The sequence below is a fragment of the Budorcas taxicolor genome, chromosome 15, assembly GCF_023091745.1.
Source record: "Budorcas taxicolor isolate Tak-1 chromosome 15, Takin1.1, whole genome shotgun sequence".
Taxonomy (NCBI): domain Eukaryota; kingdom Metazoa; phylum Chordata; class Mammalia; order Artiodactyla; family Bovidae; genus Budorcas; species Budorcas taxicolor.
The window spans coordinates 41,491,189-41,516,360 of record NC_068924.1 but is presented as its reverse complement, the minus strand read 5'-3'; the positions used below and the strand labels follow the sequence as shown (position 1 = coordinate 41,516,360).

General features: G+C 45.2%; 1 protein-coding gene across 1 annotated transcript in view; it reads right to left on the bottom strand.

The window, feature by feature from the left end:
- Positions 1-25,172, bottom strand: part of IRAG1 (inositol 1,4,5-triphosphate receptor associated 1) — a 115,266-nt gene that overhangs the window by 6,000 nt on the left and 84,094 nt on the right. The window contains exons 12-20 of the mRNA XM_052652881.1: positions 24,451-24,481; positions 21,957-22,097; positions 21,367-21,498; positions 18,846-18,987; positions 12,264-12,313; positions 11,122-11,229; positions 9,714-9,778; positions 1,723-1,842; positions 256-390 (exon numbers count right to left, since the gene is read on the bottom strand). Of these exons, the coding sequence (XP_052508841.1) occupies positions 256-390; positions 1,723-1,842; positions 9,714-9,778; positions 11,122-11,229; positions 12,264-12,313; positions 18,846-18,987; positions 21,367-21,498; positions 21,957-22,097; positions 24,451-24,481 (924 nt within the window). The remainder of the gene's footprint in view (positions 1-255; positions 391-1,722; positions 1,843-9,713; positions 9,779-11,121; positions 11,230-12,263; positions 12,314-18,845; positions 18,988-21,366; positions 21,499-21,956; positions 22,098-24,450; positions 24,482-25,172) is intronic.

The window sequence follows — 25,172 nt, the reverse complement described above, 5'->3', positions numbered from 1 at the left end:
CCCTTGTATTTTCCCAGCTCTTAGGAGCTCCTGACCCCACCCTTGGCCATCACTGACCCCTAAACCCTTGCAAACACCCCCTTGTTAACTACTTGGACTCTTTGGGATTCCCTCTGCCTCCTCCTCCGACATGAGTTCCCTCTTGGTTTCTGTTGGCTGCTCACTTGGGCCCTGGACGCCTTGGACTGGCCCCTCCAGGGATGCTGTGCGGTGAAAGAGACTGAGGCCCATGTTAGCAACTGTGAGGGCTACAACCTGCTTCTCCGCTCCTTCTCCTCTTCCTCAGTTTCTGCCACCTCTTCCGGCTCCTCCGGGCTCTCGCTCTTCTGTTCTTCCTCCTCCTCCTTCAGGTCTTGAAGCTCCTTGGTTTTCTTTAGACCTTCCTGGTATCTGGAAGGCAACAATGAACAACTGAGTCTGGAAAGGCCAGCAGATGCAGAGCATCCTTCCCCGAGTTGCTAGAGGAGCGGCTCTGAGCACTTGCCGGGATTCTGCACTCACTTCCTGTGGCTCCACACAATAGGGAAAAGCCACCACATCCCACGGCGGCTCATATCAGGACGATTTCCCTTCACCCCCAGTCATCCTTCCTGTTTATGTGAAAGTGTGACAAAACAGATGGGGAAAAAAATGTGGGTGCAGTCTCCTGGCTAGATTCTTCTCCAACAAACCTTTTGGGAGGGCTAAGGACTGCGTCTGCTCTCTGTGTGGCCTTGGAGCCTCGGCCACTCCCCTGTGAGAAGGAGGGGCTGGCACCCATTGCACAGGTGATGGAACATTTTGAGAAAGTGACAAGAGTATAGCTTGGCCTAGGGAAGGTGGGGCTCATACACAGGCTTGTTGGGAAGCTTTGCAGAAGTGAAACGCACACAAGTTCTCTGTAAATGGTCGCAAAGCCAATGGAAGCATTCACTCCCCTCCATTCTAAGTACAGAGGACAGGTATGGGTGAAAAGACAGGCTTTTCGAGAGAAATCTTCTGACTTCCTTCTCCCAGGATTGATATTACCCTGAGCATACTTTTTGCTCGTCTAACAACTGAGTGTTTAAGGCCAGCACAGTTGGGCTGGGGCAAACCCCACTGTGGTTGTAGGTACCACCACACCAAAGCCCACAGGTTCCATGTCAGAAAGAGGCTGCAGCTCCCTCAGGGGCTACAGGGCAAGAAGCCCAGGATGCAGTGCCTGGTCAGAGGTAATTCTTTACCTGGCTGGGCGGGGGCCCTGCTCAGTATTCTGCCCCATCAGTGACTGACAACAGGCCAAAGGTGCTACTAAAGCTCAACTGGAGAAGGGAGTGGCTAGAAGTTGAGGGGACTCCTGTGGCAAGAAGAAGGGATGACTGAGGCAGTTCTGGGAAGTGGGGCTGCAGCTGCTCCACGACACTGCTGGCAGCGGCGTGACTGCTCTGGGCATGTGTCAGGAAGCCTCAGGCACCACCAAGAGGAACCCACCCAGGGCCTTTGACTTCCAGATCATTCTGGTGGCTTTATGCCTAAAAAGAGGGCAGTCTGGTTATTATCTAACCACACCCTCTTGCCCCATTTCCTCCTGTCTTTCCTGTGGAACAGTACTGCTCTTTCCTATGTAATTCCTTACTCAGGCAAGGAGGTCCTGGGGCCATGAGTTGCTTCCCTAAATCCTTTAAGAAACAGGAAAGGTCTGTGGGAAGGTATCTTGTGAGACACGCCAGGTGACCTCAGGGCTGCTGACAGCTGACTCACCCCTTGTTGTAAGCTTCTTCCTCCATCCTGGCCTTAGCCTCTTGGCTGATCCCCTCCAGGCAGCTTGGAGTCAGCACAGAAGCAGAGGCTTCACAATCTGGGTCCCCATTTGTCTTTCCACTAGTGAGAAGGCAAGTACAGGACATCCTTTCAGGGACAGATAGGGCATCTGAAAACCAAACCATGTCTTTGGCCTGTTCCTGCACAGAAGTGAGGAAGCTCATTCTGGTTGAATCCATTTCAATCTTTCTATCTTGAGATAAGATTCGTTTTTTTTAAAGGCTCTGGTCCATGAATCCTCCCTAGACGACCCCCAAACATCCAGTACTGTACCAGCTCCCCTTTTCCCTCCTGCTCTCAAACCCACTTTCGTTCTTATTCCAGGAGATGCTGTGAGTAGACAGACAGCTATTGGGAGCTCCAGGGCACTAAGAGGAAGAAGATGGGGGTGGACCAAATGTTCAGAGTCATCCCATCCCTGTGGTCCATCTTCTGCTTCATTCATTTAAATATCTACCCAGGATTAAGTCACAGGCACCTTGTAATGTGCTGGGGAAACATTAGGAAACAAAAGAAAAAGTCTTAGCCAACATGGAGCACAGCAGGAGAAAATGCCCAAAAAAGTTAAGAAAAAATATTAAATTAATTACAAATTGTGATGACTTTTATGAGAGAAATAAACTCTGTGCAATGACAGAAAATAACAAGGGAAGAATCTGCTTAGATTGAATGGCTACAAAAGACCTCTTGGAAATGGAATAACAGACCTGAAAGATGAAAAGCCAGCCACATCTATGGCAGAGGGAAGATCATGCAAGGTAGAGGATTCAGATGTGTGAAGACCTTGAGATACAAAAGATGTGAAGTTTGAGGGACTGAAGAGAGGCAATGAAGTAAGAGTTAACTTCTGGATAAGATGTATTTTTGATGCCTGCGAGGTGTCTAGCTGGAGATGCCAAGTTGGCAGTTGCATGTACCGTAGTGCATAAGAGGAGAACTCTAGACTGGAGACATTCAGGAGGAAGCTGGGGTTTAATCCCAGAGGAGTGGGAAAGAATGTCTGGGGACAAGTGTGAGGGAAGATGAGAAGATGACCCAGGACCGAGCCATGTGCATGTCCACCCTTAGCTCAGGTGGAGAAGGAGGAGCCTGCGGAGGAGCTGAGAAGTAGCAGGCAGAGAGGTGAGAGGAGAATCTGGAGAGTGAGGAGTCCTGGGAGCTGAGAAAATGTAAGCAGCTCTTTGTGGGAAACCTCCTTCAGAAGGAAGCCCCTTTCCTTGCCACTTTAGCAAAGCTATATTGAAACTAACCATTCATTCATTCATTCATGCCATACAGCATATAGGATCTTAGTTCCTTGACCAGGAATCAACCTACTTCACTCCACCATACCCCACCCCATCCCACCCTGTGTTGGAAGCTCAGAGTCTTAACTACTGGTCTGCCAAGAAAGTCCCTGTAACTAATTTTTAAACCAGGCACCACCGTGCTCTACTTATCTCTGGCGCAAGCACAACTTGCCTAACTTTCTGGTTCCTCCTATAGATCAAAAAGGTAGAAATGAAGAATAAGTTAACAGATGACCAGATCTATTCCCTAGCTCCCCAGTCATCTCCCAAACAAACCATGTGACCAAACTGTGTGAACAACATAACATCTAGAGTCAATGAGACTACACGCAGTGGGGGGACAGTGACCACTCTGACCCGCATCCCATTGATTAACTGAGATGACTTCCCTCCTTCTGCTTAAAGGTTTCCTGGCCATGCAGGATCTTTGGAGGTGGTTTTGGGGGACAGTGAGTCCACCATCTTCACAGACTACCAGCATTCCAATGAAAGGAATTTTCCTTTCTACCACTTTATTGATTTTATAAGCAGCGAGCAACAGGACCCTCTTCCCCTGCCCGCCCTGAACATGGAAAGCGTGTCAAGGAGGGAGCGTTGTCTCACATACGCACAAACTTCTGAGAATCTGACTCAGATGTGTATAGGAAAAGTGACTCTTGGACTGGATACCGTGGAGGTCAAGAAGAGCTCTGGTGACACTGCCGGAGCCAAAGACAGATTGGAAAGGGCTGAGTGAAGACTGGGAGGTGAGAAAGGTGAAGACGTAGACACAGGAAACTGACAAGGACAGGGAGTGGGCGGACTGTGCAGCTGAAGCAGTGGGTCAAGGGACAGAAACACACGTGAATGTGCATAGAATGGTTCAGTAGCGGGGATGAGAGGAAAGGGAGGACCGAAGAAATACACCCTTTGAAAAGGAAAGTAGGGGCAGACCTTAGAAAGGTAGAGAAACTTCTCCTTAGTCATAACAAAGGCAGGAAGGCGATGGAGATGGGGGGCTGGGAATCTGGCAAAAGAAGATGAGAGGAATCTTCTCATCCAAGAGCTTAAATTTTCTTTATAAAATGGAAAAACAAGGTCATCTACTAAAAGTGAGAAGTAGGGAGGCTAGGCAATCTTGAGGAGGGAAGAGAAGGCGTACGCATCATGAGGTGGAGGTAAGGGGGACAAATGTGCTAGATTAAAGCAGGATAGCTGATGGTGCCAGGAGTCCACTTGAGGTATGAAATCACGAGTTGAAAGGAAATATCCTGATGGCCATGCCTTCTCTATGTATCCTGCAGCTCACCTAGGGGCCTGGAATTCCAATGAGAGTCCTGTCATGGAGGAGACCACAAACAAGGCAGACCAGTGACTAGAGCTTTGCAGCCAGGACTCTGAAGCTCACAGCAGCTACCCTCCCTGACCACCTCATAAGTGAGTCTCCTCATTCTCAGCATCAGTTTCCTTCAGGCCTTGTAAAATTTATATTTCATCAGGTTGGAAACCAAAACCCATTGTGAACAAGAAAGAACACTCTAAAAATATCAGCTATTCATAACATTTCTCCTTTTTAAAATCACATTATCCCCTCCCTTCTATGTGACCTCTGCCGAACGTACAATTTTCTTGTTTTTCCAAATGATTAGAAAAAGAGCAGAAAAACAGAGCGACAGCCAAGGGCAGGGAAAGCCATTCTTGTACAAAATGTGGTGGTGGTGTAGTCACTAAGTTGTGTCCGAATCTTGCGACCCCATGGACTGTAGCCCACCAGGCTCCTCTGTCCATGGAATTCTTCAGGCAAGAATACTGGAGTGGGTTGCCATTTCCCTCTCCAGGGGATCTTCCCAACCCAGGAATTGAACCCAGGTCTCTGCATTGCAGGCAGATTCTTTACTGACTGAGCTATGGGAAGCCTTTACAAAATATGGCAGGGTGTAAAATGTTTGCAGTTATTTCCTGACCCCTAGACTGAGCCTGTGTGTGTGTTAGTTGCTCATTTGTGTCTGACTCTTTGCAACCCCATGGACTGTCGCCCACCAGGCTCCTCTGTCCATAGAATTCTCCAAGCAAGAATACTGGAGTGGGCAGCCATTTGTTTCTCCAGGGGTTCTTCTCAACTCAGAGATTGAACCCAGGTTTCTTTCACTGCAGACAGATTTTTTACCATCTGAGCCACCAGGGAAGCCCCTAGACTGAGCTTATAGTTCCTAAAATATCTTCTCCAACTATCTGGAATCTTCTCCCCATGCACTTCAAAGGCTTTGTTCAAATATATTTTCCTTTGTGGAACTCTTGCTAATGTTTTCCTCTCTCTCATACCCTCTGGTTAAAGTTGATCTCTCCCTTTATACTCTCAGGAAACCTCTTTTACAGCATAACTCAGAGCCATGGCACTTTATACACATGCTCTTCCTTCTGTATGACTGTGATTGCAGAGAAAGGCTGTTTCAGTTTGAATGATGCTTAGCACATGGGAAGCGCCTTTAAGTGTTTGCTGAGCTGTATTGCCTTCGCTGTGGCTCATCCCCTACCGGTTAATCTTACAAAATGGGCAGGTCCTCTATGTAAATGACTCTTTCCTGAGAACTCAGTATTTGGACTGAGCTGAAGGAACCCCTATGCATGGTTGTAAACTTGGAGCTGAGCACAGCCAGTGCCCACCTTGAGATTTCTGGGCCAGACACTCATGGATCTTGGCATCTGTCCCCAGTTCATAATCTTGTGTGCTTTCTTCCTGAGATGACTGATTAGAATGAGGCTCATTGTTCTTTCACGTCCACTGGGTCAAAAATGTTTGTCATTGTGCTTAGCTCAGTAATGTGAAGAGATATTTAGTCAAAATGTGTTGTTTGACCTGCAGATACATTAGATTCTATTTTTCCCACGTGGTCAACAGTATTTGAAAGCGACTCCAGTGCTTTCCCATGGACAGATCTTACCTTCTCGGACTCAGCTATGTCTGGAAGCCACCCCCATTACCAAGGTTCCCTCAGACAAGTCCAGCCTGGGGGACCTTGGCTACAAGAACTCCCTTAGTCTCGGTTACTCAGTCCCAGGTTCCTGGAGTTTACTAATAGGTTGCTTGAGGGCTAATCCATTCCAGAATACTATCAGCAAAGGGGAACTGTTTCACTACATACATTTAATGTCATATAAAACCTTTAAGCAATTATCTTGACTGCTTCAAAAATGTATAAATGGTTATTTTACAGATTAAAGAGGAAATTGCTCTGTGCTATAGCAATATAATGGCCCCTTTTATGAAACCAGCCCTGTGCACCATCCGCATTTATGATGGTGCTGATCCTTCAGTGAATGGCTCTGTGTGCACTTTGCACCCCCATCCATTCCACCCTCCACTCCACGCCCAGTCACCAAGTTCTTTCACAATAGCTCACAGGAGCTTTTTCAAAAATAGCTCTTAAATCCACTCTCTTCTTTCGTGTCACACTGAATGTCTTCCCATTTTTCCAGCTGGAGTGTCTATTAAGAGGTTAAGCGCATGAGATTTATTATCTACTAGCTGTGTATCCTCAGGCATGTGATGGTTTCTCTGAGTTTCAGTTTCCCCATCTATAAGACAAAAATATTCATAGTATACCTTCCTCATGGTATTATTATAAGGATTAAAGGTGATCATTAATGCAAAGCAATTAGAACAGAACTTGGCATAAAGTAAGCATGCAGTAAATAATAAGAGTAATTCTCATTATCTTCAATATTATTCCTTGATTACTCCATACTTTATTGCCTTGGTGCCTGGAATGTTATTAACCTCCTAGTTACCTGGTTAACTATTATAACTTTCAGGTTTCACTTTTAACATAAATTGCCAGAGGAAATGTTTTCTAAGCAACCCCAATTACCAAAACTGGGTGATGTGCTCATTTTCTTGTGTGTTGTTTGCTTATAACCTGTTCTTCGTTCTGATATCACTCATCACACTATATTACAATAGGCTGTTTTCCATCTGTCTTTCCCATTATACTGTGAGCTCTTTGAGTGCATTCCAGGTGCCTGGGTCTTGGTCATTAATTGGTGAAGAAATGAAAGACTATGAATAAATAGCTTTTTCAAGTTAAACTGAAACTGTTTCAAGTTAAAATGAAACTGTTCTTGAGCCTTCTTCTATTTTAATCTTTAATACTAATTTTAAATATTACTCTATTTTTCTCTAAGTCTACAGGTTCCTAGACCCTTGTTGAGTGAAGAATGGGTTTCTATGAAGTCATCTGGAAGAACAAGGCTCAGAATTCTTTCAAGTTATTATCGGGAGTGCAGTCTGTGATCAGGTATTTGCTTGTGAACTATCCACAGGAAATATGATCTTCTCATCATCTTTCTTGTGCTTAGCCAACTCCCTTCCTGCTCAATCACTGTATGCTTAGGGAAATGTGAGATCATTGAAACACAACAATCTAGGTAGTAATACATATGAACTGATAATGCATTGTTTCTCTTTAACAGTATGGAAAAGGCAGTTATAAACAACTATGTTTCTGTTAGAATGGAAATTAAGAATTCATTTTCACTCACAGATTGTCTCATTGCCGATCTCTTGGCAATCCATCAGATATTTCCAGTTCCATAAATTTAGATCAAAATTACTTTGCATCTTTTAGAAATCCAGAATGGAGAGTTGTTGTTAATCTGAATCCCTCCTCCTTTGAATAGACCCTCCCCTTTTTGCAGTCATCTTTATAGACTGGGTGTATTCCCAACAGGCAAGTCAACCACAGCATGGGTAATGTATCACAGTGGTCTTTTTGAATAGCCCATAAGAATGAGCAGCACGCAGTTGCTTCTTTAGGGTTTCTTGCTCGACGAGGTTCAGTCCTCACTCTGTCTGGGTCTCTCTTGGTTCTATACCCTTGGAGTGGTGCTGCCACCATTGATCCTCATTCGTTGCCGCTCCTGATTCAGGGCTGCTGCCTACTGTCCCAGTTTTGTACCTCACTTTCTCCTACTTAAGGATAGTTTAGATCCTTGATGATCTCTGCTGCCTCAGATGGAAGCTGTCAGCTGGCCTGAGCATTCATTCTACAGAGTACAGGCCCTGCCGCGTCCTGAAAGTCTGCTGGGGAGAAAGGGGATATAGATCTTCTGCCTTGACTGGCTCTACAGGCTGAGGGTTGAGAATGGAGCCTTGTTAGGGCCCTCTTGGAAAAGGGGTTGGTGTGTCCTAAGGTGGGACCTGGGGGGAGAATTTTAGCATGCTCCTCTCACTCAGGGCATCAGATGACTGTTTCTGGAGAGATTCAGAGACCATGGCCTAGACACTATGACTCTAGGGACTTGGCAAGATTCTGTAGGCTCTATTAGCTCCACACGGTTGTGAGTCTATCGCCCCTTTACAATGTCCCTGAAGTGATCAAAAAAACAAGGAAACAAACAAAACACCCTACTTAACATGAAGGATCTCTAAGCTTTCTCTGGGTAAGGTGGCAAGGTGAAGAATTGCCAGCCAACTTCAAGATTAATGGGCAGAGAATGAATCACTGAGTGATAGGTTGGTGGCTGCATATACTGAGAAGTGAGGAAAACAGGCTGAGTCTGGGGTGAGGAGCTGGGAGCTTGCCTGTACTAAAAAAAGGCACACGACACAGACCTTCCTTGCCAGGTCAAACAAAACTATTCTAACAGCAATGAAAAATGAAGTACTAAAGCTGTCTCAAGGCAAGGAAGAAGGAAGAATAGAGGTGTATGTTCTACCAAATGAAGAAAGACACAGGGGAAAGTTCTGAGAGGTGGCAGCTGTGATCCAGATGTTTCCAGCAAGTAAATGAAAGAATTGGAAAAGCAAGTTATAAACTTCTCTGAGTATGTAGAAATAACCTGCCTTGCTTCAGCTAAGGATGAAAAGAACTGCAAATAGCATAGATGCCTAGAAAAGTTACATGTAGCAGAAACTGTTTGTTGCCAACCCATTATTCATTCTTCCTCCTGTTTCCTAACAGCAACGTGATTTATGCCTGGGAATTTACTCTGCTTCATGGATCCATTTGCTCCATGGGAAGCTGATCTTCTCTTCCCATCTCCAGGGTATAGTTTAAAGCTATGATGACAATCTCATTGTCAATCACATTGCCTGTGATTGGTTTAGAAAGGGACCATGTTCCAAATCTGCTAACAAGATAAAAAGGAAGACTGAAAGACTGGTCCCTAAGAAACAAGCATGGGACAAGATGGTCCCTTTCTTCCTCAACATGTTGTCATGTCTGGATGAAACACCTGGCATTAGCCATTTGTCACAAATCTGCTGATGAAGTCAACATGCAAAGTGGGGAGAGACAAGGAAACTATAGAGGCTGAGCTGGGGCCCTGCCATACCAGGAAAAGCCTCACCTACTATTTAAACACCTTTGATTTGGGGCTTTCTTGTACCTGTAGCTCAAAGGATCCTAATGAATAAAGAAGGCTTCTGTCCCCTCTGGGCTCTTCTAGGATTGAGGCACACTTGCACTCATCTACAGCATCTTCCTTGTCCAGAAATTTTGCAAACTGGGTCTGAAATCCTTGTGGGTCTCAGAGTACCATTCATTTCCCCCTAGAACTTAATCTGCCCCCCACTGCATTTTATGAGTGAGGATGGGAGGAAAGTGAGCTGGAGAACTTTTCCTCCGAGATCCCCAAAGTTAAGAAGAAAATGGACATACTCACTTTTCCAAAAGTGCAGGCAGTGCTGAGGAGACAGGTGGGTTGCCTTTTCCATTGGATGATTCTGACTGAATGGAAAACAGGAGATATTGAATTGAGGATGAGCTAGGAAGGGAGAAGCCAGGGCTGACCAGTCTCTGAATCCTGGGGTAGGGCCTAGGCATTGAATGTTCTAGAAGCATCCTGTGTGATTTTAATGGACAGCCCTGATTGCCAATCCCTTTAGTATAGTTTGCAAAATAGTCTCTGTTAAAACATACTAATTAGTACTCCTGAAGCTCCTTTTCAAAAAATTTTTTTCAAATTGCTTTATTTTAGTGAGTGATTTGGGAGTTTACAGTGATCTCATGGATGACTGAAATGCTCAAGATCGGAAGAAGTGAAAGAAGTTTTAGAGTTATTTCTACCTATTAGTACAGTAAAGCTTTTTACTGCTTATACAGTCAGATGGGCTCTTTGTAGAATAGTGCTGATCATGAACAAACAGGGCATAGAGAAACAACTGGAGAAATAATGAAAGAGTTTTAAATAGGATTAACCAGATTCACAAAGTTCTGGGAACAGTTTATAGGAGCTGTTTATAGGAACAGTCTTTGTTTTAAAAAAATTGAAATGATTTTTTTTTTCTAATTATAAGTAATACAGCTTTACTATAGAAATATAAAAAGGGATCAAAAAATTAAAATTACCTGGGTTTTTACCACTGCCTGGAAATAACTATTAGTAGTAGTTCCATATATATTATTTCAGAATATTCTATGTCTACACAGAGATATTCTATGTCTACACTTTTTTAAAACTAAAAAACAGAGTTACCCTGTAAATACTGGGGTTTTGCTTTTTGTTTGTAATAAATTATGGACTTTCTTCATGCCAATAAATAAAAATTTACATTTTAATCATTATATTTAGCAACTGCACAGAAACTCCTTATTGGGCTATTCATAATTTACTTAAATAGATCTCTTATTAATGGAAATCCTGGTTATGTCCAGTCTTTCAATGTTGTAAACAATGCAGTAATGAATCAAGGCAGGGTAACATCAGGTTGAAGAACTCGGGCTCTGGGATCAGAGTACCTAGGGTTCAAAGCTCAGCTTACCACTTGCTCCACACTGCAACTTTCAGCTGTTTAAATGCACTGTAGAGTGGAGGATTCTGGTTTAAGCATGAAGAGATACACACTTTGTAAGGAACACTCTCTGAGTAGCCAGCACCTTGTTCAGGGATACTATCTTCTTCTCTGGGCAGTGCAATACATGGGGCCTGGTCTATGCTGAGGTTTCTCAGCCTATAGCCTATTGCACAGAATCTGTGCTGTGAATTTCCCCACTTCTTTGATGCTGCCCCATCCAGGTCACCCCCACAGTTGTGAGCCTGAGGCCTGGGAGGCAAGCATCATGATACTCACCAGGGCTGGTAAGGAGGGGATGGGGGATGAGCTGGCTGACTGGCCCGGCAGGTTCAGGATATTAAACTTGGGCACCACGGCAACGCTGACCCTCCGGCGGGGCATGTTCTGTGGGAAGAGAATGGATCCACCGTCACAGAGGAAGCACCTAAAGTTCAGGAAGGCCTGGGAAATGCCTACTAATTCCTAATGCTGTATTCATTGGCTATTCTGGCTTTAAGGTAATGATGGTGGAGGTTGGGGTGGAGAGAGTGGCCCAAATTAACAAATTTCTTTATTAGTGAGGAGTGATGTCTCAACATCTTCTGATTTTTTAAAGATTTTCTTTTTTAATGTGAATCATTTCTAAAGTCTTCATTGAATTTGTTACAATATTGATTCAGTTTAATGATTTGGTTTTTTGGTCATGAGGCATGTGGGTTCTTGGCTCCCTGAAAAGTGAAAGTGTTTCAGTCGTGTCTGACTCTTTGTGACCCCATGGTCACATTCTCCAGGCCAGAATACTGGGATGAGTAGCCTTTCCCTTCTCCAGGGGATCTTCCCAACCCAGGGATCGAACTCAGGTCTCCTGCATTGCAGGTGGATTCTTTACCAGCTGAGCCACAAGGGAAGCCCAGGAACACTGGAGTGGGTAGCCTTTCCCTTTTCCAGGGGATCTTCCCAACCCAGGAATTGACCTGGGGTCTCCTGCATTGCAGGCAGATTCTTTACCAACTGAGCTATGAGGGAACCAGGGATCAAATCCACACCCTCTGCACTGGAAGGCGGTTTCCCAACCGCTGGACTGCCAGGGAAGTCCCAATTCTGATTTTAATCAATCAGATCCTAAAGAAGTGGAACAAAAATGACCTGTAGTCATTGGACAGTGTATGAAACCCGACTAGCACAAGAGAACTATCTATGAGAATGGCAAAGTGCGTGCATCATTTCATGTTCCTTAAAGAGGTGGTACAATCTGGGAAGCCATGAGCGAGGGAAGGTTGCAGGGGGAGCTAGCAAGTGTGGGGAGCTAGCAAGTGTAGGAAGCTGCGTGAGAGGCTCTGTCCAGAGGTTCTCTGGCACCTGTGGATCCGAGAATGAATGGTTTCCTGGTTGACTGTAGACATTTCTGTCTCTCCCCAGTTTTCCTTGAATATGCATACCTTTCCCAGCGAGAGGGACATGGATCGCGCTGTGCGAGGGACTCCATCTTCTGCAGGAGGAGGAAACAGAAGAGAAGCCAGGTAAGTTTTCAGAGTAGGCTCCAGCAGGAAGAAGATCACAGAAACTGAGCCAAGGTATCTACGGACCAGAACTGACCCTCAAGGGATTCCCCAAGGGCCTAGGTGCCGAGGTCACTGACTTTGACACTTGACTCTTTGAGACAGTCACCTGCAGAGGGGGGTTTCTAGGGGACAGAACCTTCATCCTAACGCCTCTGGACACTATGAGAAGTCTCGGTCTGGCCCCTCTGGTCTCCACCGACTGCACCACCTCTGGATTACGCCCTGGTGAGGGTGTGAGGATTCCTCATAGCAATACCAGGGTTTATCGGATCATCTTGCTCATTTAAGGGGTGAACAGTCATGGAAATTATGAGCAAGGAAGGTGTGGTGTCAATAAAAAATGGAAACTTGACAACAGCAATTTTAATATGTCATCTACAGAATAATTTTGAACAAAGGAAACCAGCATACTCAGATTTTCTTCTGCTTAGTACATAGATTAAGTGATAAAATTTGTGTTAAATATTTAGCACTGCACATGGATAATACCTAGATAGTATATTCAAAAGCAGAGACATTACTTTGCTGACTAAGGTCCGTCTAGTCAAGGCTATGGTTTTTCCTGTGGTCACGTATGGATGTGAGAGTTGGACTGTGAAGGAGGCTGAGCACTGAAGAATTGATGCTTTTGAACTGTGGTGTTGGAGAAGACTCTTGAGAGTCCCTTGGACTGCAAGGAGATCCAACCAGTCCATTCTGAAGGAGATCAACCCTGGGATTTCTTTGGAAGGAATGATGCTAAAGCTGAAACTCCAGTACTCTGGCCACCTCATGCGAAGAGTTGACTCATTGGAAAAGACTCTGATGCTGGGAGAGATTGGGGGCAGGAGGAGAAGGGGACGACAGAGGATGAGATGGCTGGACGGCATCACAGACTCGATGGACATGAGTTTGAGTGAACTCCGGGAGATGGTGATGAACAGGGAGGCCTGGCGTGCTGTGATTCGTGGGGTCGCAAAGAGTCGGACACAACTGAGCAACTGAACTGAACTGAACTGATGGATAATACTGCCACTAGAAAACACAAATATGTGTAGAGAAAGGTTTTCAACAGCTCAGTTCAGTTTGCTTCAGCTTGTATGTTTGTCTATTTCTCACATTCATGTATTTTAGGTGTGTCTCTTGAAAAGCACGTAATTAAACACATTTTTCTTAATCTAATCTGAGATTTTCTATTAACCAACAGTTCTAAGCTGTTTATATTTCTTGCAGTTGATATATTTCTACCACCTTATTTTGTATTTTCTAATTGCCTTGCTTCATAAATCAAATTTATTCTAACTGCCCCCTCCCTAAAATTGATTTGGAATTTATATATTTTAGTTGTAATCTTTAGTGTGCCCCCTTAAATTTTTAACATGTTATTTGACTTTAGATTTAAATAAATCAAGATCTCTATTCTTCCTGAATTGTCCTTAAAACAATAATCATGCCTTCAAATCTTATATTGTTTTTCAATATTTTTACTTCACTCTGTTTTTGTAATCTCAAATTATTGTGACTGTTGTTCTACATAGTGGCTATTTGTTTAGATTTACTTCAGTTCAGTTCAGTTGCTCAGTCGTGTCCAACTCTTTGCGACCCCATGAATCGCAGCACACCTTTGGTTACCATCTCTTCTTGCATTCAGCCTTCTTTCGATCTCAATTTTATTTTTCCTTATGTGCATTCTTCAGTCGTTCTTTTGGTAAGGGGCTGTGAGAGGTAAATTTTCTCAGTTTTTCTCATAAAGTGTCTTTCCATAGCCCTTATGCTTGCATGACACTTTATTGGTAGTATTATCTCTAGGTTAAGAGTTATTTTCTCTCAGCTCTTTCAATACTTGACTTCGTTGTCTCCCGGTACTGGTGGTGGTTGTGGGAACTGTCACTCCTTTGTGGATAATCTGTCTTCTCTCTCTGGTTACTTTTAAGATCTTCATTTTGCCCTTGGGGTTCTAAAGTTTCTCTTTGATGTGTTTTTCTTTCTTTTGCTTGGGATTCTCTGTACTTTCTAAATGCAATGATTCGTGTCTTTCTTTAGTTCTGAAAAATTCTCTGTTCCTGGGAAATTCCTTTGAATATTTTCTCTCCTGATGTATATCCTAACAAGTGTATTTCAAATCTTTTTAAATTTTATATCCCATGTCATATATAACATTTTTTCATATTTTAAATTAATGTATCCCTCTGAACCACACTGTGGGTGACTTCCTCATTTTCTGCATTCTGGTTTACAAATTTTTTCCTCAACTATTCCTAATCTGATGTAAATGTTATACCAATCAGGATAAGCAAGGTTATGCTACAATAATAAACAACCACAAAGTCTCAGTGGCTTATAACAACTAAGATTAATTACTTGCTTTTGCTACATTGCTTATGAGTCAGCAACAGGCTCTGCTCTGCATTTCCTCACTCAGTACTCAGGCTGATGGAGCTTCTACTATTCTGGAGCAGGGATGATTATCAAGTCTGGTGGAAGGAGACACAGGGCAAATTGCAGACTAGTCTTAGGGATCTCAGATCAAATGTGATACACGTTCTTCCACTGACATTTAATGCCAAATCACGTGGCTCACCTAACTTCAAGGGGATGGAGAAGTGTGCCCAGGAGGAGATGTGAATACTGAGAAACAGCTTCAACTATAGGAACTACCAAGGAGTCCAACTACCAAAGAGCCGTACACCACTGAGCAACTGAACAGCTGAACTAAAAGAAACTACCACTCCTAAACAACTGAGTTTTATTTTCATGCCTCTATTCCTCATATCTAGGATTATATTTTTTATAATTGTATTCTTTATTCGCATATTTTTTTATTTCTTCTTTTATGCCTCTAATTTTATACACATCTTGAAAAAATAAGATTGCTTTATTATCTGCTGTGTTTAGGATACAGTCCTATTGTTTGGGTGTCTAATGATTCTCATTGATGGTAGACTGTTTTATTTTATAATTCTATATTGTCAACTCATCTCCTGTGAAGTTTTACTTAGAGGATTCTGTGTCTCCTGGGCACAGGGTGTGTCTCTCCAGAGTGGTTTATATTTATTTCCAATAGTGTTCCTAGTAACACCATTGTGATGTTCTTTTCAGAATCTCTGCGTATTGCATCATCTCTTCTGTTATAGCATGTACTTTGTGGGTTTGCAGTTTTCCTATGAGGAAGGAGAAAGTTTTTTTTCTATCAGAGTCCAGGGCGAAGCAGATAAACTTCCTTGATTTGTTCCATTGTGACTTGGTGATTGTATCAAAGATGCAGTCCTTGAAAAGTCTTCACTTGCTATAGGAGGCTCAGAGTCAGCTCCCTGCCGTGGGGCCTCTGAGGCCTCATCTCAGATTGCATGGGAGTGCAAAAGCCCAGAGTCCAGATAGCTGAGGCTGACTCTTATCCCCACGGAAGCTGCAGGGTCAGCTTGGTTTCAGTTCTCTTTTCTTTTCTTGTATCTGAGTATTTCCATTTCTTTTCTTGTGGATTCAGCTATTCCTTTAGGCTAATGTTTGATTCACTTTATCCAGCAGAAATTTCTAAGTATTTGTAGTCAAAGGATTTTCAAGTTTTCCAGTCAGCCAAAATAGCAGTACCAGAAAATATTCTTTGTATATGAAGAGTTCATGCAATTAATGAAATACCAATCTCACAAGAGGGGCAAAGAATTAAAGAATTTACACAAGTAGAAATACAAAGGCCCAACAAACATTTGAAAATGGCTGTCAAGAAATACAAATTAAAACTGTGAGAAGAGGTACAATATTGGTTCAAAGTCAAAAATATTTTTAAAAAGAAAAGAAAAAAAAAGACAGGACTGTCCATGGTATGATAAATTGAGCATTACTGTTACCCATTAAATGGAAATATCAATGAGTTATCTGGAAATAATTTGCTTTAAGAGCCTTTTAAATATTCCTTTCCCCTGAGCCAGTATTTACACTTCTGGAAATCTACCTTAATCCAAAATGCAGAAAACTGTCATGTTTCACATTCAGAAAAAAATAGATGTTATTTTTTTCTTTTGAACGTACATCATCTTTCTTGAAATCAGAGATATTTTTCTTGCCCTGTAGTCTTCAGAGTCTCAGGCACAGAGAAAGATTACATATGTAACAAAGAAGTCATATAAAAGCTTAAGGAACAAGCGCCATCAGGGAATGGTCACGGGGCAGCTGATGGGCACGTCTGGCCCCTCTGTACCAGCCCAAACTGAAGTGTAGCTTGGAAAAACAGTGGAGTGGAACCAGGTTGTGAAAACCGCACATTCACCATTCAGCGCTCAGCCACCAGCTCCCGTCTTAATGTAAGCACTTCCTTGTGTCCCCAGGCTGAACGTGGGACTCTGCCATGTGCACCCCGTAAAGTCTGCTTTCTTCCGTCATGGCACCACTTACGCCGCCCTGCCTCACCCCAGGTTGGGAGCTCCCCTGGGTCAGGCACAGGCTTCTCTTCACCTCTCTAGTCCAGTATCACAAGGCTCACATCTGAGGTGCTCAGTTAATGTCTGTAGAACTAATGGCTGAGACTCATGGGCAGCTGTGCTCATTCCACAAATCGTGGGTAAGGTGGCACGCAAGAGGCCCTGCTCCTTGCAGAACAATAACGCAAGAGCCCGCGTGTTAGGATATCTTTGGTGGCAGCTTCTCCAACTTCTAACTCTGACAGAGAGAGGTTTGTTAGAGGCCCAGATGCATGTGGGTCAGGAGCCTTGCTGCCAAGATCCAAAACAGACGGTCTGGAGTGAGTGTGCGCTGCCTTCGGACTCTGGGAAGTATCACTGATATTCCCCAGGAAACTTGTGAAACCTCCTGTTTATAAAGGTTTCTCCATCTGTTATACTTTCCCTCCTCCTCCTCTTGGTAATACGGATGTTTGCATTCCCTAGGGATTCCTGTCACTAAAAGGTCTGTTTTCTCCGGCTAACACCACCCTCATCAGCCAGAGCTCAAACCCTGGCAGCTCCCAAGGACAGATCCTGGCCCAAAGCACCATCCTCCTCCCCGTGGACTGCGGCAACGCCTCCAAATGCATCTCTCCACTCCTCAACGTCCACTCCTAATACATCATCCACTCTGAAGGCAGAGCAATGTTCTAAAAATAAGATCTGACCGTGGCAGCTGGAGTGAACTCACGGGTGTCTCCTCACTGCCCGTGGGGCAGACACCCAGATTGTTCTCAGGGCCTGGCGTGTGGCCCTGGCCTCACAAGTTTTACCTTTAGCCTGTCACTGTCATACTCCAACCCCGCAACCAAACAGAAGACGGTTTGTTTCAGAGTCTTCTCACCCCAACCTCCACATCTTTGCACATGCTGTTGCCTCCACCTGGGATGTATTTCCCCCTCTAGTCTGGAAAACTCCTATTTTTACTTTAAAACATAGCAACTCTCTTACTGCATAGCACAGGGAACTACATTCAAAATCCTGTGATAAACCATAGTGGAAAAGAAAATGAAAAGGAATGTGTATACATATGTATGTAAACTGAGTCACTTTGCTGTACAGCAGTAATGAACACAACATTGTGTATTAACTGTACTTCAATAAAAGATAAAAAAACACACTGCAATTCAGTATCAAGTGAAATCAGCTGGCCCTCTCTCTGGTTCTATAGCAATCTCTCTAGAACTTAAAAAAAAAAAGAGTCTTTCTTTAAAGCACTTGTCTTGCCCACAGTTCTGCTAGTTATCTTCGCAGTAACTCCTTTAGCCAGGCTCTCACTCCACCCCCACTGCCCAGACTCCCCTGCTCATCTGGACTCCTGTAATAGCCGGCTCGTGGGTTTCCCTGTCTCTGTCTTTACCCCAGTGATGTAACTGTCACACTATTGCCAGAGGGAATCTTCTGAACTATATATGATGATGGCAATCCCCTGATTAAAATCTTTGGTTGGACCCCTAATGCTTTCCAGAATGAAAATGCAAATCCCTTAGCATGTGCTGCCCAAAGTGGGGACCCCAAAGCACCAAGCTGTAAGGTCTGGGGTCTGTCTCATGTGAGGTGAAAGTCGCTCAATCGTGTCCAACTCTTTGCGACCCCGTGGACTAAACAGTCCATGGAATTCTCCAGGCCAGAATACTGGAGTGGATAGCCTTTCCCTTCTCCAAGGGATCTTTCCAACCCAGGGATCAAACCCAGGTCTCCTGCATTGCAGCCAGGATTCTTTACCAGCTGAGCCACCAGCCAGTCTCATAAAGGAGGTTAAATTCTTGCAGCCTATGGGCTCTGCATCACTAGTCAGCTTCTCTGGTTATTTTTATTAGGAGTTGCTTGGGGGCCATTCATGCTTTCCAGTTCCAGGCGCCCGGGGCTCACGGGAGCAGTGGCTGCAAGGCCCCTGTGGGCAGCACTGGGTGGGGCAGCAAGCCTTGCTCACCCTGACATAGGCCCTAGGACTGCCCCATAGGTGTGATCCTAGCCTGGATCCATCAGGGACCCATAATTACAGGGCCAAGGTGGGGCAGTGGGCAGGAGTCCAGTTCCTTACCAGAGGGGCCACAGCTGCGGCTCGAATTTTGATTTGCAAGTTTTTTAAACTCCATGAGCTCTGCATGGTCCTTCTCATACGTCCTCTTTAGGTTCTCCACATACTGCATCATCACTTCTGTTGCTTTCGACATGCGTTTTTCCTGCAGGGATGGAGAGGAAAAGCTCATAAGCCCTGCTTGCTCTGAGCCAGGCTCTGGGCTGTGGGATTCGAAAGGTTACAGGGATATGACTTTACTCTCTAAGAGTTTGCTATGTGGGGTGTGAGCTGAAACAGGGGCTCAGGCACCTGCCCTCGAGAACAAGAACAAGCCCAGCCATAAAGCCTCAGGAGATGAAAAAGGAACAGAGTCCTCCCTGCAGAGAATGGGTCGGGGAAGGCTTCACGAAACTGGCTGAAGTTGTGTAGGGCATAGGCAGCATCTGGGCACGCAGCTATGGACATGAGAGACAAAGAACATTCAGCCAGGGAACTCTAAGAGCCACGGTCTAGAGGCAGGACATTACCAGGCTTGTATCAAGGTGAGAATTCCCCTCCAGACAGAATCCTTTGGAGAGTAAAGAGGATGCCTTCAGGAATTGTGGGCTTCCCTAGTGGCTCAGACAGTAAAGAATCTGCCTTTAATGCGGGAGACCCAGTTTCGATCCCTGGGTTGGGAAGATGCCCTGGAGAAGGAAATAGCAATCCACTCCAGTATTCTTGCCCGGAGAATTCCATGGACAGAGGAGCCTGGCGGGCTACAGTCCATGGGGTTGCAAAGAGTCAGACACAACTGAGTGACTTTCACTTACTTATCAGGAATTGTGCTGGGGCAATAGGCATATACCAGAACTGTCTGGAAAGCCAGGAACGCACAGGTCATCCTGCTCATGTAGGAATCAGCAAATGGTTGTGTTTGTTCACAAGATGACAAGGTGAGTTAGAGCTGAACTGAGTGCTTTGGACTCATTCTGAAGGAAGAGGGGAGCCACTGAAGGTCTTAACGGAGTGTCATAATCAGTTCACCAGCGGAGACTGCTCTGAAGGAAACAAGATGAGTGGCAGCTAGAGCAACAAGGAAAATGAGGATGAGTGCCTGAGCCAGTCCAGTGGGGCCAGAGAGGACTCTGAGGACTGAGACAAGGAAGCCACTTGGAGAAGGGGGAAGGCTGGAGTGAGCAGCCCATGCACGGAGAAGCACATCCGCAAGGACTGTGCAAAGTGAAGAGTCTTCTCTGCTGACACCTCTCCAGTCCCTCAGAGAGCCCACGACCTGCCGGTCTGTGGAGGGGCATGCTCAGTGACCAAACCCTGGACAAAGTCCCCGTAGCCCTGAGCCGAGACCAGTCACTTCCCTGAAGCTCTCCCTCTGTGCTGCTCCCAGCTGGAAGAGCTTTCTGGGTGCTGCCACCCAGGAAAGTTGGGTGACTTTTCCCTGGAAGAACACAGATGGGACAGCCCTGTGGTTTGTTCTTCTTTCATTCTATGAGGGCCGCCCAGGGCTGGGCCCCAGGAACACCCCTGTCATGCAATCCACGAGTCGGGACACGTGGTACACAGATCCATGGTAGCAGCAACAGTGACAACAACATCCAGGTGCTTTACAAGCGTCTCAGCAGCCTTGTATGGCAGATACTACATTTTACAGTTGGAGCAGCTGGCGCACAGAAAGCTTGTTAACTGAACCAAGGTCACACAGTGAACCCTGGTACAATCAGAATGAAAACTCAGGCCATCTGACCCCACAACACCATGATGGGTTGGGGCAGTACCTTGTGTGCCTCAGGGCTTCAAAGTGGCTGCAAGGGAGCCACACTTGGGCTTGCATCCCAGGTTTGCCCATCACTAGTGCTATTCTGAGACTTCACATCTTTATTGAGGAATATCTTTCCAAGGTTACTGGGAGGATTAATGAAACAAAGCGGGTTTTCCTAAAGAGTGTTTTGCCAAACACTAATTTCATGGGAATTGAGTAGGTATTTTATAGGGAGAGAAAAAAAAAAGAAGGAAAGGGTGGTTCTTTACTCAAATACATTTGAGAAATACATAGGTAACGTTAAACAGGATTTTTCATTACAGGACTTCTCAAAGCCTTGCTTATGCCAACATGCATTAGAAATCTCCAAGGAAGGTAGCACGCAGCAGTCCCCCCACAGTAGGTATCCATGCATGCATGCTAAGTTGCTTCCGTTGTGTCTGACTTTTTGTGACCCCGTGGACTGTAGCCTGCCAGGCTCCTCTGTCCTTAGGCTTCTCCAGGCAAGAATACTGGAGTGCCCTCCTTCAGGAGATCTTCGCAACCCAGGGACTGAACTATCATCTCTCACATCTCCTGCACTGGCAGGTGGGTTCTTAACCACTGACATAAAAGTTTTTTCTGGGGGAGCACCTCAAGGGTTTAGTGGTCTGCCAAAAATACTCTGAAACAATCGCAACTGGGGACATAGGATGTCTGGCCCAGAGGAAGGCATCAGTCAGTGGTGTTTGCAGTTGTCAGTGCCTACACCGCAGCCCCAGTTACCAGAGGCAGAGCAGAGCTCACCTGGCGGACGGCCCCCACCATCTCGGCACGGCTAGAGAGGCGGGCAGCCAGGCGGTGCAGGACAGCAATGTCCTCCAGCAGCTTCTGGTAGGTCTCCCGGTGCTCACAGTGGTGCCAGAGGGAAGCTGAGGACTGGGGAGGGAGAAGGAACATCACCTGGGGTCCTCGCAGACCAAGACTTGACTTGCGCTGTCCTGACCGAGAGGAGGGGCCTCTGTAGGCCACCAGCTGCAGCTGTTTCTGGGGTTGGAGAAGCCCAGTGTGGACACTATATACCTGGCCAGGCCAGAGGAAGGCAATCACATCTGGGTCTCTGGTCTCCAAGGTGCTCCCTTTGCCATCCCAGGTCACCCAGCCCCCTTCCTGAAAAGCTGCTGAGGGCTCAAAGGCCTTACACACACCCCTGAGGTAACCAGGTTTTCAGGATCTCAGTCTCAGCTCTCTGAAGAAGATTCTGCTTGGCTAAGGGCCTCAGCCCCATTTCTCATTTCATGAGACTCTTCTTGGTGACTAAGAAAAGCAGGACACCTGGCCCAGTCCCGGGGGACAGTCCCTCCTGCAAGGGTTCTCCCGTCAGGCTTTGCAATTACCGTAATGGAAGCTTTGAAGTTTTCCAGTTCCTTCTCTGTGTTTTCCTCTGTCAGGTTGCGTTCCCTTTCTGCCTGGTTAATTCTAGATTCCAGGGTGTAGCTGTCATTTCTAAAGGCCAAGGACAGTTGTACAAACACGTTCTGTTGGGAACAAGAATGTGGAAGAAGCGCTAGGAGGAGGTACTGGAGGGAGCAAGGCTGCCACTGAGTTTTTGCATGAACATTTGCATCACCTCGTGGAACCAGCCCACCCAAAGCAGCCAAGTACAAGTGAGACTCTCCCTTCATGGAGCAAACAGCACAAAAGATGGTGAGACAGCAACCTGAGACCTGTACTAATTCCTTCTCAGGACCAGAAGACCAAACACATTTTACTGATAAACAATAAGAGAGTAGCACTTTGCTTTTTCCTAAATGTCAAGAAAATAACATCCTGCATTTGGGTTTAGATAAACTCAGGCCAACATAGCTGACTGTGTAAGCAATTTGGATTCATGCTAGGATTTATGGCACGTGAGTTTTGGAGGTTTTGCATGAAACTACCATATTTAAAGAAACCCCACTTGAGATGTAAGCCTGCTAATCCAAAGCACATTTCATTCAGCATCTTACCTGAATATTCCAAATCCTACATTGAAAGCAGCTCTTAGAAGCTGCCAGGAGATTAAAAAAAAACCAGGTATGATTGTGTTAGGAGAAGCTTTTTGGAAACAGTATTCCATGCCAAAAGTGCAGCCTGTGTGAATGAACTTTGAAAGGTGGGGTTCATCACACATGGAATTCCTGGGCTAGTAGGAAACTGCTGGAGAGGAGAGACAGACAGATGGACTCCACACGGGAAATAAACAATGGCCTTCATGTGCCTTGCCTGCATCAAATGGTAGCAGATTTCCACTTCAGGCGAGCCGATTCTGCCTGAGCATCTGCGGTTCATGTAACATGGTCCACGGTGGGTAGACATCTCCAGATGGAGAACCGAAAACCCTGAGCCACTCAATGAGACGATGAGAGCAACACTAAAGTCTTCTCTGTATCAAATGTCTGCTCTGTGCCAGCACGGCCAGGCCTTTCATGCACCATAGCTCATTTCATCCCTCAACCACATTCTGTGTCAGGAACTGCTGTGTCCACTTTATGGGTAAAGAGACGGAGACTGAGAGAGGTCATTAACTGGCTCAATGGGCCACCAGGGCATAGCAGAAACAGGATTCAGCCTCAGACTCTCTGATTGCAAAGCCTGTATTCTTTTCACTGTGCTGACCACAGGTTGTGTCAGTACACACCGAGGGCAGGAGGGCACTGTTAACCAAACCACCCATGGCCATCGCCATCAACGTGAGTGGGTGGGGATTTTCTGTCCTGCCCAGACCTCAATCAAGTTTATCAGTAATGGTCAATGTTTTGTTCTCTATACCTGGGTTATCCCCTTTAAAGGCAGTGCAATATAAAGTGCCCTAAATTCAGTCAGAAGACGAGGATCCAAATATTGGTTCTGCTAAGCACTGGGTCTGGGATCTCAGATGAGTCATTTAATCCCTTAGTTTCCTCCTTTGTTCTGCTTCCTACTGTACCTGTTTCTCAGAGCTGATGAGAGGGTCAGTTGAAAGCATGGACATGTGTGTGTCATGGGCTGCAAGTGCCCTGTCTGTGTGCCAGGCAATTATTACTATCGGTGCCAGTATTTCACATTGTCTCTCTCTCTGCTTATGTGGTCCACTGAGTCTCAGGAAGGGTATGTTCGCTTTCTTGTTATCAGGGGTAAACCATGCTATAAGATTGTAAAACCTGCCATCCTCCTAACCTGAAGTGAAAAGATTCTGGAATCATCTATGTTCTTGCTCCCTTCCGTCAGCACCGACATAATTGTCATGGAAACAAACTACTGCTGGTGTTGGAAGTCCTCACTGTCTCACCTCCGATGCATTCTCTTTGTCCATCTACCCCTTCACCAGGATGAAATGCCTCTCAGCTCTCTCGCCGCCCCCACTGGGACAGCATCTCTACAGAGATAAGGAGGCCCTGGGGGGATCAGTCGAGGTGAGAGAGCTGCCCTCACAGTCTCTCACCATGGCTGAACTGGCTTCCTTATGTCTGAAACACTTAGAGGGAAAGCACCTTCATCTTCCAAAGTTTGAAACATGAAATCTGACCTTATTTTAATAATTTTAAAATAAATTTGATTCACTCAGCAGCCTCCCAGCTGACTTTGTGTACCTAAGTCATGCTTTTAAAGAAAACAATCTTTGAAGAAATGTGGGACTTCCGATTACCTTCTTATCCCTGACCAAAGTTGTTAAAATCTTCCATTAACTGGGGTGGGGTCGGGGGGATGGCTGGTTCAATGTGTCTGATCACAGTGCCCGTATTTCCTCCAGGGTCACTTGCTCTCGTGTGTGTGTGAAAATGTCAGGAGCAGAGGCTGGAGAAGGAAATGTTTTGAATAAACCCACTCATGCCCAAGTACTCAATTTCATAAAGCACTGGAATTACTTACCTCGACTTCCTTTTCAGTAAGCGGAGGGGCACTGTGAAAAAGAAAAAGACACCGAAATGAACTTTGTCCAACCCATGAAATAAACCCAAAGGTGCCTTTGGCCAACCAGGAGACCAGGTGTTTCCAGTAATTGGAGTAAGCAGGGCTGGCGAGATGGAGAAGATGCAGGGTGCACTTTGCATGAGTTCTATAACCTGCGAGACTGCCTGGACGCTGACTCCTACAGAGGAAGTGTGCTGGAAAATATTAGGTTCTGGGCTCAGTGCTCTCCAAGTGCCTCCACGAACAGTGACTTTGGGTGAGCTCTTTAATCTAAGTTTGCTCATCTATAAAATGGGAATAATATCTATCTTGCAGGAATCTTGTAAGGAATACATGTATGTATGTAAATATATATATACAGTAAATGCATATATATGTGGGTTTATATTCATACATACGTGACATCTACACAATTGTTTATGTGTATGTATGTATACAAGCATATATATGTATGTGTGTGTATGTGTACATGTGTGTATATACACGTGATGTCTACACGTGGTGGGCACTCAGGAGATGTTGACTACTACTATGACTAACAGGCGTGTTGTGAAGTCTTAATGAGCGAATACACAAGCTATGTAATTTATGAGCTGTACACATCTGAACAGCCATTGTCATTTTTCTGGGGCTGCTCAGGTCTGTAAAGCCTGGCCCTTCTCTTGCCCCTGAGGACTGTG